The sequence below is a fragment of the Pempheris klunzingeri genome, chromosome 6 (assembly GCF_042242105.1).
Source record: "Pempheris klunzingeri isolate RE-2024b chromosome 6, fPemKlu1.hap1, whole genome shotgun sequence".
NCBI lineage: Eukaryota > Metazoa > Chordata > Actinopteri > Acropomatiformes > Pempheridae > Pempheris > Pempheris klunzingeri.
The window spans coordinates 4,811,752-4,825,254 of NC_092017.1; the positions used below are offsets into that span (position 1 = coordinate 4,811,752).

Consider the following 13,503-nt stretch of genomic DNA (forward strand, 5'->3'; position numbering starts at 1 on the left):
GTCAGAGTTACTTAAGATCCAGGTTCCCCCTGTGCCCTAATTACAGGCACAGAGGAAGAAAAACTGCAGAATTACTTTGGGTGCCAAGGAAAGCCACTTTTAAGCACATTTTTCAAATCAAGACAGAATGGACGCTTTGTGATAAACATTCTTCTTGTCGGGTTGTGCAGTTGTTTCAGACATTACGCTATTGTTGTTTCAGCACGTTTGAGTCCGGGGCTGTGGTTGTCTGGCCCGTCAGCAGCCATGGGTTGTGACCATTGTCACTCCCATGTGGCAGCTTGACAGAAAAGGAAGACCCAGATCTCTCCACAGTCACCTCAGGTTAGGGATGGGTCCATCACTCCTACTGTCAGAGCTGCATCAGCATATTTTGTCACACACACACACACTGTTACATATCCTAACGTGGCAACTGAACACAAAGGCTGCCAAGTGTAGGACTTGTTCTGGCTTGAGTACGATTGAACACCCCTGCACTTCATATTGCGTATCTGTGATCAGCCTGGTTGGTTCACTCTAGTTGAGCAAAGCATGCATGCAGATACATGAACCACTGAGTCAAAATCGCCTGCAGAAGCACCTCATGAGTTTTAATTTCCTGCAGCAGCACTTTTTAAAAGATCTTCTGCAGCCATTAAAATGATTTCACTTCTCTAACCGCTATGATCGTTGCTAATTTATCAGTATGATCAAGAGTTTGATTGGCTTGAATCTCCTAGATATGGTTAAAGGAAGAGTTGAACGTTTTGTTTGCTCAACGAGAGTTCAACAAGAACACGGATATCCTGTAAGAGTGGTAATAATCTAATCACTAAACTCAGGGCAAGAAAAGGAATATGCATTTCTTTTCCAAAAGATGGAACTGCTGTTTGAAAGCAAGACATGCTGTAATACATTCATTTGTTGGTTTGAGAAAATAAGCCACAAACTGCTTGTGCAGTCAGTGATCTGCAAGGTTAAGATATATAAAGCAACTAAAGGAAACAGTCTGTTCTTATTATGTATTTAGATTAATATTGTCAAGCAATATTCCTGGATTATCTGCAATCCCCAATAGAGCCCCTTATAGCACCCTGCCCTTCATTTGCCCAGGTTTACTTTTAATGTATGTGGGATTTATCCAAAGAACAAGTACAAAGAACAATAACTGACTGGCAGACCAGTGCTGCTGGGGCAAACATACTTTTCAGTGTATGAGTTCACCTGAAGTGCAGTTGAACTGCAGGTAAGGAGGTCTTGTGTGTAGGTGAGTGTGAGACACTTCCTTGGTGTATCGCTGCATTTGCTGGAGTGTATTTGTATTGCACAGTATGAGTCCAAGGCATTTATAGCAAACATCCTTGCAGTGCAGGAGTAACAGACTGAACGAATAATCTGATAGTGAATTCAGCAATTTATTTGCCTGGAGCTCCATATTAACCACTGAGTACGACTGTCCAGTGCACTCCGATACATAAAAAGTTCAGTTTACCAGTCACAGGGAGCACTCTGTGAACTGAGCACTCTGTGTTCCCAGTGTGTTCTGTAGCTCTGGAGGAACAGGAGCAATTCGAGAAAATTACCCCAGAGGCTGTCACAGTGATGCCATATCAGCTTGGGCCTGCAGACTACAACATTTTCAAACAAAGACTGAGTTATAAACTATGGGGTTTGTGCATTTACCAGACGGGGAGCATCTAATGAAACAAAAAGCGTGATCCAGTGTTTTTGGAGAGTGACCCATAGGAGCAAAAGGGCAACACACACCAGCAACTTATGACATATACCAGACAAGTGTCAATATTGGAAAACTCTATGTTCAATCCCCTTTTCTTTTCAACGTCTAACAATGTTTTCTCACTTTCTGCAGTACTGCATTATCTGTGAGTGGCCAATAAAGTATGTAAATCGGGATTATGGCAAATAGATAGTGATTACAGTCTGGTTAGTTAACTAAACTACCTAGTTCAGGTTCGGGAAAGTGAGATCTGTAAGTACTATAAGTACATTTCAAAAATCCAGTCCCAGCAATGCTGTGGTCACCACAGTCATTGTTACGACGCCCGTCTCTGGGCTGTTTGGTTTCAGTGAATGTGGCAAAACTGTCATAACAACATAACAAGGACATCCGTCAAAGCTCTGGCAGACAATCTGTTTTTCTTTCTGCACATATAATAAACAGCTCACACCGCTTATTGCATCTACTGTACCACCAATGCTTGCACAATCTTACAGTGGCTTCATTATGCAACATATAGAATAATATGACTGTTGACCAGCGGTGTAGGGAGGATGGTGATGTGTTCGTGATGTCAGGGGTTAATGTGCACCACAGAGCCTAATGGCACAGCTCCAATGGGCTTCAAGACATAGTTAAAATTAAACAAAGAATATTGTTGGCAGGCAGACTAACCAGTTCTGTTCCATCCTCCTTTGAGTGCTGAAGTGGGGTGGCAGCCATTAATTATGCTCTGATAGACTCACTGATATTTGAATATTAATTCCATAAACACCAGCTACACAAGGTGAAATGTGAAGAACTTTACATACAAAAGCAGAAAAGCAGGTCATTTTTCATTATAATACCACGAGTGGCTGCTGAGAAATCCAGGTCTTAAACTACATCGCTGGAAGTACTTCCTGGCCTGATGCAGTTACTTCCTGCTGTCTCTGCTGGTTCCCTGGCAACCTCATGATGACTAATGATAAATGGTCTGTACCTCTATAGCGCCTTTCTAGTCATTTCGACTACTCAAAACACCTTTACACATCATTCACATTCACACATAATTCACACAGGACACCAAGGAGTCACTTCCCCTGGCTAAGAAATAGTCAGGTACATAACCTTCCAAAGTTGTGTTACCTTAGTTTGGACACAGGCATGCCAGCTGTTTCAAATCTCAATGCTACGTTAAGCTAAAATCTCCTGGCTTTAGCTCCACACAGTATTTACCATACAGACATATGTGTGGTATTCTTTCCGTCTAGCAAATAAGAATCTTTCCCAAAATGACAAACTATTCCTTTAAGTGGGCTCTATAGTAATCTCTCTACAACTGAATGCAGAAACAGGATGAGAGCAAGTAATGAATAGTCCCAATTAGAAACCCTCTAATGCAGGGGTGTCCAAATTTTTTTCACTGAGGGCCACATACAGAAAAACAAAGGGCTGGGCCACTCACTAGAAGTGAGCTATGCTGCTAACATTAATCCACTAGAGGTGATGTATATCTCCTCACCTCTAGTGGATTAAAGTTGGAAAAATCAATCAAATGTAGGTAAATGCTGCTTGATAACTGAATATGATTCAAGAAAAAAAACAGCCTTTCCATTAGTGGGCTTTCATTTATTAGTTGTGGTACAAGCTGGTCTTTGCCTTGTAGGCTCTTGTTCAGTGTGTTCAGGTGATCAGTGAGATCCACTAAAAATGCCCCCCCCCCGCACCAGCATCAGAGAGGGAAGCTTGGAATAGTCTGTGCTAGAGCCCTGGTGCTCGAATCAACAGCCTTACCTCCACTTTCTTGCCCCTCGGCGGACACCGTAGATTCCTTTGCGCTCCTGTCCCAGCTGGAGCTCCATCCGTCGTACCTCCACACAGCTCGTCCCATTTAACTCCCATCATGCCAACTGCATCTGGCACAGCTTCAAAAACATCCTCACCCGTCGTGGTGCTCTTTAGACTGCTAACATCAAGCAGCTCCTCCGTAATGCTAAAGTGATGATCATTAGTTATTAGCTGTGCTCTCATTGCACACCGCGTCTGAAACTTTCTACACTCACTTGCTCTCTTACGTTTCCTTAATTCTGCCATTTTGGGTCACCTGTAGCACATTTCTTCTTCTATTACTCATTTTATAGAGAAGCTGCCTGTTCAAGACAGTTACTCCCCCTAGTGGTGAAACTAAGAAGTACAACACAGTCCAGCGCAGGTTCCATGTGTAGGCCGTAGTACAATACATTTTTAGAATTTCCTGCGGGCCGTATTTTGGACACCCCTGCTCTAATGGTTTGCCAAATTATGTGAGGGAGACTCCCCTACAAAGCTAAGAGGCAAACTACTGGAAACACTGATATACAATAAATCTGGTGAATTGCACTATTGAATATTATTTTGGTCCCTCTGTTATTAGACTTGTTGACAGTAAGATACGTTATTGATTTTTTTCTTTATGCCTATGATTCTTGGAAGGAACAAAAGTGTGAATAGATGAGTTTTCCCCATACAGAATCACAATTTTCGGCAGGACAGCCGCACTAATATAGTGTCCTTATTTCTTCTCAGTCAGAAATACTGCAAACGAATGCATCGTTTTAAAAGGTGCGTACACTGTGTGACTGCATGTTCTGGACTGGATTTAGGTCTGGCCAAGGACCTTTGTGACCTGTTATCTCCCCACAATATGGAAAAGATCTCTTAACAACCAATTAGCATGATCTTACACTGTTATTTTTAGCTGCTCCAGGGAACAGGAAACACAGGATAGTTTTAGGTCTTCAGGCCAAATGACACAACATAAGGGAAAACCATTGTTTGCCTGTGAGAGAGGTTATGAAGAGAAAACCTTGATGATAGATAGATAGATAGATAGATAGATAGTGACTGACTGCAGCCTAATATGCGGTGTAGTGAATGGGGAGAGAAAGAACACGGTGCCTGTGTCATTACCTGCCTGCTCTCTAACAGGTCTGCAGTGCCCCCTGCAGGGTGATTCATTGTGAGTCTATATCTGTCCTAAAAACCACCTCGGCACTATTCATCAAACAATCAGGATGTTCAAGAGTCAGGAACACGATGTGATGATGAATGTTTGTACATTTGTTGTGGATCCACATTATCTTGTCACGAATCGGCTTCAGGCCACCTTTTGTCCCTTAACAATGATGATTTATGAGAAGCATAATACATACGAGAAGCAGACAGGAAAAATAAATCAAAGAAAGCTGCTGTACATAATGAAAGACTCCATTAAGGACAGTGTAGATGACTTAGCCCTTAATGGTGTTATAATCACAGTTAAATGTCGGGTTAAGGTCAGCCTCAGCATGTGATGCTGTGTGTAACACGCTGTGCTAAATTAGGTGTGATCACATCTCAGCCACAGGGAAGGCACAAATACAGCTTTCAGATGACTCAGCAGGAACCAGACAACAGGCTATTGATCCCAGAGGGGGTCGAAAAAACACTGAGAGGCGCTCTTCTGTCGTCTGGGGAAAAAAAGACATTGCAAAAAGACATGCGGCTACATTAGTCCGTCTGTAAATACAGTCAACGTTCCCATCTCTCTGTCCTTTTCCAAAACAAGCTGGTTCAACTGTTTTTTTTCTCTCTATTTGCCAGTCCTACAAAGATCCCAAAGTAAAAAGATCTCTGGGCAGTTTATCACACACATGGTCTGTTGCTGTGCTGTAACTGAGCATCCAATACAGCTGTTATTGTTCAAGAAACAATTCATACAACATGAGATTATCAGGTAGTAAGAATTTAATAACATCACGATGACTAATTAGTTGATGAGCTTACAGATTTACATTTCAAAAAGGCAACCGACATGTTGTTATTGGCAGGGTCGAATTCATTAAAATGGGGCTCATGAAGCAATAGCACGAAGGTGATCCCTGCGGCTGCAGATCTAGACTGTCATCAATCACAAAGATGTTTTCATAACCCAGAAAAAACATGTCTGAGGGTCTGCTCGGGATAGAATTTCTCATTACTGCCGCTGAGATGAGCAATCTCGCATGAGTGCAACCTCCACATCTAAAACATCAAAAAAGGAAGCAATCGCAGAAATATGGAATACTGTATGTGTAAAATACCATAGGCTCAGAACTCCACAGTGGCTCTCCCAGTCGTGTGATCAGCAGTGATTCTTAATCATCTTCAGAATGATTCCAGAGGAAACAGAAAAGCAGGTGCTGGGCAAAAAAACGGACAAATTCAAAGTATGTTGACATCAAGCCTTCAAAATATGAGATTAATAAGAGCAGGACTAGAAAGGAAAAAGAGCCTATTTGAAGTATTTGTCAGGGGCAGGTTGTGAAATACCGTGGACAGAGTCTTCAATTTAGTCTCTGGGTGCCAAAGAGAGTGAGGAGCAACACGGCAGCTCAAGTCCTCTGACTGTTAACCAGTGCATGGGTGCGGTCTTGTTTGGTGGAAACTCTGGAACGTCAGGTCGGACATCCAGTCGGTGTGCTGGAGCTTGAAAAGGTCAAAACCTTGTTTGGAATGGCGAGCGGTCGGAGGAGGAGGCGCTTCACCTGAGTCCTGCTGCCAGCTTCTCCATCGCAGCTTTTCGCTCTTCTGCCTTCTGCTGCGAGCGGCGCAAGACGTTCCTGAGCTCCTGAAGGTGGTCCAGTGTGCCCACCAGCTCGCCTTTCACTGTTTTCATCTGGCTCTCCAGCATCTGTGTGTGATGGAGGGAGTTTCTCCTGTATCTTCTGCTGGAGCGGACCTTTTCCTCCAGGTCCTCCACTGCAGCAAGACACCGGCAAACACAGTCACACACACCACAAGAGATGTTAACATACAGGAGCAGTGAAGACATAAAGTGTGCATGTTTGGTTTGTGATACAGACCCATGTTCTCCTGGTAGCCCAAGCTCTCTGAGCCGGGCTCTGGCTTCTTGTCCAGCAGGTTCTTGGTCTGCTGCAGCATCTTCTCCATCTTGACCAGTTCGGCAGCCTTAGTGTCGCTGTCCCTGCGGATTTTCAGCAACTCCTGCTCCTTCTGTGTCAGCTCACCGTGAAACTTACTCATGTCGAGCGTTAGAAATCTAAACAGCACGACGGGAAGCTGAACACTGCTACACCACAGCCACCGACCTCACTGAGCACAAGACACAAGGATGACGCCTCTGAAACGGATTTTTAACATCCAATAATGTTCCGCTCTGGAACACAGACTTCTCTTTCTGCTGCTGCAGCGCATGAAACGCAGGTTTATTTGCAAATGAACTGTGCTGCTGTTGATATTTGGCTTTTTATAGGCTTTAACCTCGGCACATGTCTGCAAGCCATCTGAAGACAGCCAGCTCTCAGTGCACCCCATTACAATTGGCAAGTCATAAGACTGGCTTCACAAAGGCTTCAGGCAACATGGATCATTTTCACACTTACTCACAGGTGACGGAGTTCTTTAAGGAGAGCAGAAGTGAGCCAGCCGGTCCCTTTGTGGGAATTAAAACAAATGAAACAACACCTGAGGAAGAACTTGAAAACAATTTGAAAACAGGAGCAGAACAATATGAAACAGTAGCAGAGATGACTGTGGGCTGCTATTATGTTGACATGAGCATCTAAAACTAGAATACTTCATGGCCAACACAGGCCAGAGCTCCAGCGTAAACATTTAAAACACAAGCACAGGAAGAAACCAAGAATCCCATCCTCTATTATTGATCACGTACCAAAAAACAATAACAATGACAGTCAATGTAGTTGCATCACATAACACATTACATGTGCCAGTGGCCCATTCAAATGGATTATTAAGCTCCACGTGTGACAACAGTCATAGTTGTTCCCACATGCCGGACATGAGAATGAGACAATGCGTTCCTGGCCGTCGGCGCTTCAGCACCACGGACAAAGGTGATCCACCTGAGCAGCAGAGACACACAAGCACCTCTCACACTGATGATCTGTGGACAGTCTTCATCTCCTATCACGGTGGTGAGGTTTTCCCTGGAGCATAACCTGACAGTGACCCAGAGCTAATCTAACTACCGGTAATATCATTTAGTGGTGGGTTCCATTAATCAATAGTTCACCTTCTTCCCTGCTCTCAATGAGTGCTCATTATGTCTCTCTGAAATTCTTCCTATTTGCAAAATGTTTGATGTGCCTATGGTCAAACACACACACAGCCCCCGCTTTGTCATGTTAAATTCAGCTTTTTTATCCCATCCCATCGACCAGCAAGACAGCAGCAACATTCATGCAGTGCGTGATTCATGTAGCAAAGAACAGAGAGTGCCTGTTCTTTATTCAGACCTTGAAGCCGCTGTACATGTGAACAGTATCTGCTGCACATAAAAGTAACCCAGCATGTGCACAATCACTGCCGCACGGAGCCCCCTTTAAGATGTATAACACAGGCAGTGCAAAGTGCAAAGTGATCTGAGCCTGGCTTATGTTATTATTGAGCTCTAGAGGTGCTGGTAGGCAGATGTTTGTTACCTTTGGACAGAGCCACGCTAGCTGTTTTCAGGCTTTGTGCTAATCTAAGTAGATAAGTACCTGTGGCTCTTATTGGTGGCTTCTAACTAATCTATTAAGCATTAATAAAAGTTTTATCAAGCATTAATAAAGCCATTAGTATCAGCGTGCCCTATTAACATCAATTTCTAGATTTCAGATTTCAGTGCTTGCTGATTTACTCCCATGTCAACACATGTCTGTAAACAAACCCTCAAACAGCCTCATAAAACATTAACAGCATAGATTCCACTGTTATCCAGTGTTAGGGGGGGCACCACCAGCAATCTAGCTGTGTAACAGTACAGCAGTTTTGGTGCCCAGATTTAAGGGCCGCTGTGGCTCAGAGGTAGAGTGGGTCGTCTATCAATCAGTTTGATCCCCAGCTCCTCCGAGTCCACGTCGAAGTGTCCTTAGCGTAGCTTCAGTGTGTGAGTGTGTGTGAAAGAACAGTCTCCTCCATCTTAGATTCCTTCTGTATGAATGCTGTGTGAATGGTGGTAGAGAAAATACACACCATACAGACTATTTACTGCAGGAGGACCAACAGAGATCGACCACAACCTGTGCATGTGCTGCACACCTGACTGTGCTGCACCTTGACTGATTCTGATCTCCCCCTCTGTAATATGTACAGGTATACACATCTCTCTGGTGTCAAACAGAGTTAATCAGTAGCTACTGATTGCAGTAATAATAATTAGAGGCTGATTTCTAGTTTACTGAGAGATTCGTGTCGAAAGCCGTGATCTTACTCTTCAACTTCCTGTGCTATTATTACTTTGCCACATGCCCCTGCATGAAGGCCACTCGCCTCCTGGGCTTTCTGTGGCTTCTTTTCTTGTTCTTGCAGCGTGACTAGCACTTTCTCTCTGCCTCCGCCGCCTTCCTCCGGGCTGGCCTCATGCAGAAACACAACTAAAATCACATTCACTTTAAAAAACATAAGCCCAAAGCTTATGAAACTGTGGCTGATACAATGAGCAGCCAGCGTTGGAGGAGACTCGGGATCAGACATGGTTGCCTTCAACAGTATCTTTACTGAGTAAAGCCGCTTAGATGTAAACAGATTGGAGGCAGCACAAGGAAATAATAACTATTGATTATTACTCTGATACTCGGGACTGAACGTTCAATTATTTGTCGTCTGCTGTTGCTCTCATTTTTTTCACACACACCAGTGTTCCCGTGTAGCTCAGTTAGAAGAAAAAGTTTGTTAAATGATGAGATCTATTTCAGGAAGAAACACCTCTTCCCTCGGGGTAATCCATTTTGACAAGCGACCTATAAAAGGTCGCTGTGTTTGAATGTGAGTGAATACATTTGATACACTTATCATCAATGAAGCGATTGTTTTGCAGAAATCCCGGTATATGCACATGACCAGTAGTGGAATGTAACTCAGTACAAATTTGCTGTACTTGTGCTTTACTTGAGTATTTCTTTCTCATTCTAGTTCTGCTTCTACTCCACCACATCTCAGAGGGAAATACCCTACTGTTTACTGCACTACATGTGACTGACAGCTTATTAAGACACACACACACACAGAACACATAAAGAATGTATGAATTGTGATGACTTGTTATGAATTAAACCACCCAAAAGTTCATACAAGTACAGATGAAACCATGTCTATTAATCAATAAGTCGATGGACGGGGATTTTTCTTTTTCCAGGGAGAAACATTTCATGGTTCCAGCTTCTCAAAGATTTGTTGCTTTTCCTTTGATTTGTTTAATGATATGAATGATTTGATTCGATGAAAGGGGATTTTAATGATTTCTAAATAATGTTGAGGTTTGGACTGTTGGTTGGACAAAACAACCATTGTGAAGAAGGCACTTTGAGCTCTGGGTCATGCTGACGGCAATCCTCACTGCAGAATTTATGGATAAAATAATCAGCGACCTCCACCAACTCCAACAATAAAACGCTGCTTTTACATGAATGCATGATGAGTAATGATCCAATGATAGAATATATGATAGTAACATGGTATAATACTACTATATATAGCAATATAACGGTCACAGGGGACACTTTGCAGTACTTTTACTTTGAATACCTTTCACATTTTCCTAATTATACTTTCACATCGTTTCATTGCAGGTCAGTCATTTGTACCAGAGTATTTTTACCATGTGGTGTGAGTATTTACCTAATGAAAGGATATGAGTACTTCCTCCACTGCCACACATGACAAAATGATATGTATGGCTTTGTTGATCATATGTGACCCTGTTCAGTGTCCATAAGCCTGATGGTGTGGCTGCTGCAGTGTGCCCTTCTGTGCTGTGCTGTCTTCTGGCTCTCTGGAGCTTCAGCTGAGGTCTCTGGTGTCTGACAGGAGGTGTTTCACACCACCTCCGTCTGCAGTACAGACGCACGGCCACTGAGTGAAAACTAAGTTATTTATTCTCAAAGTCAAAAGAAGATTTGTGAGTTTATAGAACTATACATGAAGAGGAGTTGTCAGATTTAGTTATTTAGTTGTGCTCATCTAATTATGTGATAATTTGCTGTCTAAACCTGTGTTCAGCTGCTCTTCTTTGCAGCAGCAGGAGCTCAGGCTGTGGAGATCTTGGCAAGGGTGCCCTTTCAGCAAACGGCAATGGCAACTCCATCATTCTCTCAACTCCTCCAACAATTGGAGTTGTAAAGGTCCAATGTTTGCACGTCTGCATTGTGCGCGTGTGTGTGTATGTGTATGTGCGGAAAACTACGGCGGAGTGAAAAAATTGAATTTCCCCCAAAAGGGAATTAATAAAGTAATATTTCTTCCTCTAGCTGTTCAATTTGTCACAAGTTGTGGTCTTTAAAATCCATCACATTAGAGGAAAGAGACATAAAAGGGTCACTCTAAATAACGCTGTCTCATTCTACAGGCTCATCTTGAAAACATTAGTCATCACATTTACATAAAACACACTCACAGCAAAGCACACCATCTGTTATGCTAATCTGAGAGAGAACAGCATATTTCCAGAAATGCTGTTCAACAAATGAATTCCCATGCGTGGTGCATTAAAGATTTCTCATGGAACTCTCACCTTTTAAAATGTCAAACCTACATCAGACTGGAGAGCGCTGAATGACTTAAATTACAGGGTTAGAAACACTTCTCACTCAGAGAAAGGGTCCAAACCTGCATTAGTTGTGTTAAACTGACTAATGTTAGACAGCGGTGGCTGGTGGTCTCACTGGGATCATTCACATTTTACGCAACTGTATCATGTTTACTGGTGACCATTGTGCACACGAGGAGGACGCTTTCCCCATGTAGGTCACAGAATGTAAGAGCAGGGTGTCATGGTCCCGGCTAAAATGAACCAAGGCTGCACTCTCATACAATATGACTGCCTGATAGCATCAGGAAAAGAAGCAGTCACAATAATCAGTTGACCCATTTAAAGGATTACTGTCAACAAATCCCATCTAAAGACCCATTTGCAGAAGCTGCAAATGATTACAGATCAGTTTAGGATACACACTTCCTTTTCTGCTAAAGGCTGGATAATTTCTTAAATCAGCTGGGCACTGTAGTCTTTAGCAAAGGCTACCCAAACAGGAGGAAATAGTAGGGACTATTTTCAGCTGTGGATTAATACACATTTGTGGTGCTAGAGAGCATTTTATTATTTGGCAATATTTATTTATTTATTTATTTATTTATTATTTATTTTGTACAATATTTGAAGTCTGTGATATATGATATATCAGGCGGTGGATACACAGACAGTATTTCTTACAAGGATCACTTTAATGGGGTTTGTTTTGAAGATATAGACTAGAGTTATGCTTTAAAGGTCTGGTGATCTTACTCTTCTCTCCTGGTTTGTGGTTGGAAGTCTCTCTCAGTCAAAAGAACTCTAATCCAGCCAAATAGACAGAAATCAGAAGAAAACATGTCTCCTGCATCCTTCCAGTGAGCCCACTCACAGACTGATAATGTCTTTCTGTACCCAGAGTGACTTGAGAAAGATGGATGTGGCTGTAAAATTGTAATACAGGAGTGTCACCATGAGGGGGGAGGCTAACAACACTTATTCCTTATGAGTCTGTCTGATCTCTCTCATCAAGGCTGGTTTAATAAAGCAATATCAATGTAATATAATCCTTTTCAGTTTTAGCATCTGCTTTAACATCAGCAGTCAAGCTCAAACATCAGCTGTCACAAACACCTGCCTCACCATCTCTGTTAATGACAGCTGCAGCGCAGGTACGAGTTGTTCCAAATCAGGAACACCGGCATTGTTTCCGATGACAGACGTGTTCTGTCATTTGTTACCTAGGCTACTTATTGAGTTTTTAATGGATGTTAATGGAAAAGTGGGTAATGAGCAGGTGTGTGCAGCAAGACCAAACAGGAATTATTGTTAACAATGACGGGTAAACCAAATTCAGGCATGGAAATTTGAAATGTCTGCAGATGGTTTCCAGTGTTAATTAATCTAGCAGGTTACGTTTGTGGAGAAGCCCTTCACTATGTTAGCTGTTGTGCATAATTAGGCTATCTATGCTTGTCTTAGTCAAGCACCCTCAGAGGACTCTAGGTGACTGGGAGACCCCATCTATCTCAGTATTTATCTGCCATTTTCTCCGAGCAGTGGTGCCACCTGCTTCATCTCTGCAACAGCAAGGTTGTTGTTTTTTTTTTAATCTGCCCACTCAAAGTGCCTCAAGGTAATCAGCGTTACATAAACGCAGGAAATACCTTATCTGAATCCAGTTTCAGTCCTCTAGGCACCGATAACTCTCCTCCAAACCCTAAGCTCCTCTCCCAGCAAATCCACTATTCCAGGCGTTGATGCCAGCTTTGTTTCTGTCTTCTCTTCTAAAAAGAACATAACCATGCAGCTCTGTTGTGCTGCATGAATTCATTATTCCTGTCATTTGTAACTGTAGAGACAAAAATGTTTGTTTTCACACGTATAGCAATACTTTTTTTTTTCATGAAATTACAACCAGAGCAGAGGATAAGTGGTATAGACAATGAATGAATGAATGCACAATCACGGAGAGTTAGACTGTTGTCTGTTTTGATGGATGATAATGCACATGCTAATGTGCCATATAACTGAGTGCCCATTACCTTTTGATGGTACGTTCCCTTGAGATGTCGTCTTACAGTGTTCATTTATAAGATGCCAGCAGGAGGTCTCACACCCAACAGCAGAATCAGGTGCAGACGCCTCTTCAAATATAACACAGTAAGAACTGTACAAACTTCAGGGAGCCTTTGTTCAGAATTATAGGCAAAGTATTAAAGGGATATTTTTGCTTTTCATATGTCATATTAATATGCGACTCTATGAT

The 13,503-nt window shown here is 42.5% G+C and overlaps 1 protein-coding gene across 1 annotated transcript; it reads right to left on the bottom strand.

Moving 5' to 3' along the window:
- Positions 1-5,793: 5,793 nt before the first annotated feature.
- Positions 5,794-6,914, bottom strand: LOC139203248 (coiled-coil domain-containing protein 18). Its single transcript, XM_070832939.1, has 3 exons — positions 6,565-6,914; positions 6,088-6,460; positions 5,794-6,043 (listed from the first exon to the last, which is right to left on the bottom strand). The coding sequence occupies exons 1-2, from the start codon at positions 6,743-6,745 to the stop codon at positions 6,243-6,245; spliced, it is 399 nt and encodes a 132-aa protein (XP_070689040.1). The 5' UTR covers positions 6,746-6,914; the 3' UTR covers positions 5,794-6,043; positions 6,088-6,242.
- Positions 6,915-13,503: the final 6,589 nt, after the last annotated feature.

What these genes read in the sequence shown, in the direction of transcription:
- LOC139203248 (XM_070832939.1), bottom strand. Translation starts at nt 6,745, where the DNA reads ATGAGTAAGTTTCACGGTGAGCTGACACAGAAGGAGCAGGAGTTGCTG. An exon ending in GGGCTACCAGGAGAACATGG is followed by an intron (nt 6,461 to 6,564) that starts GTCTGTATCACA and finishes GTCTTGCTGCAG; the next exon opens with TGGAGGACCTGGAGGAAAAG.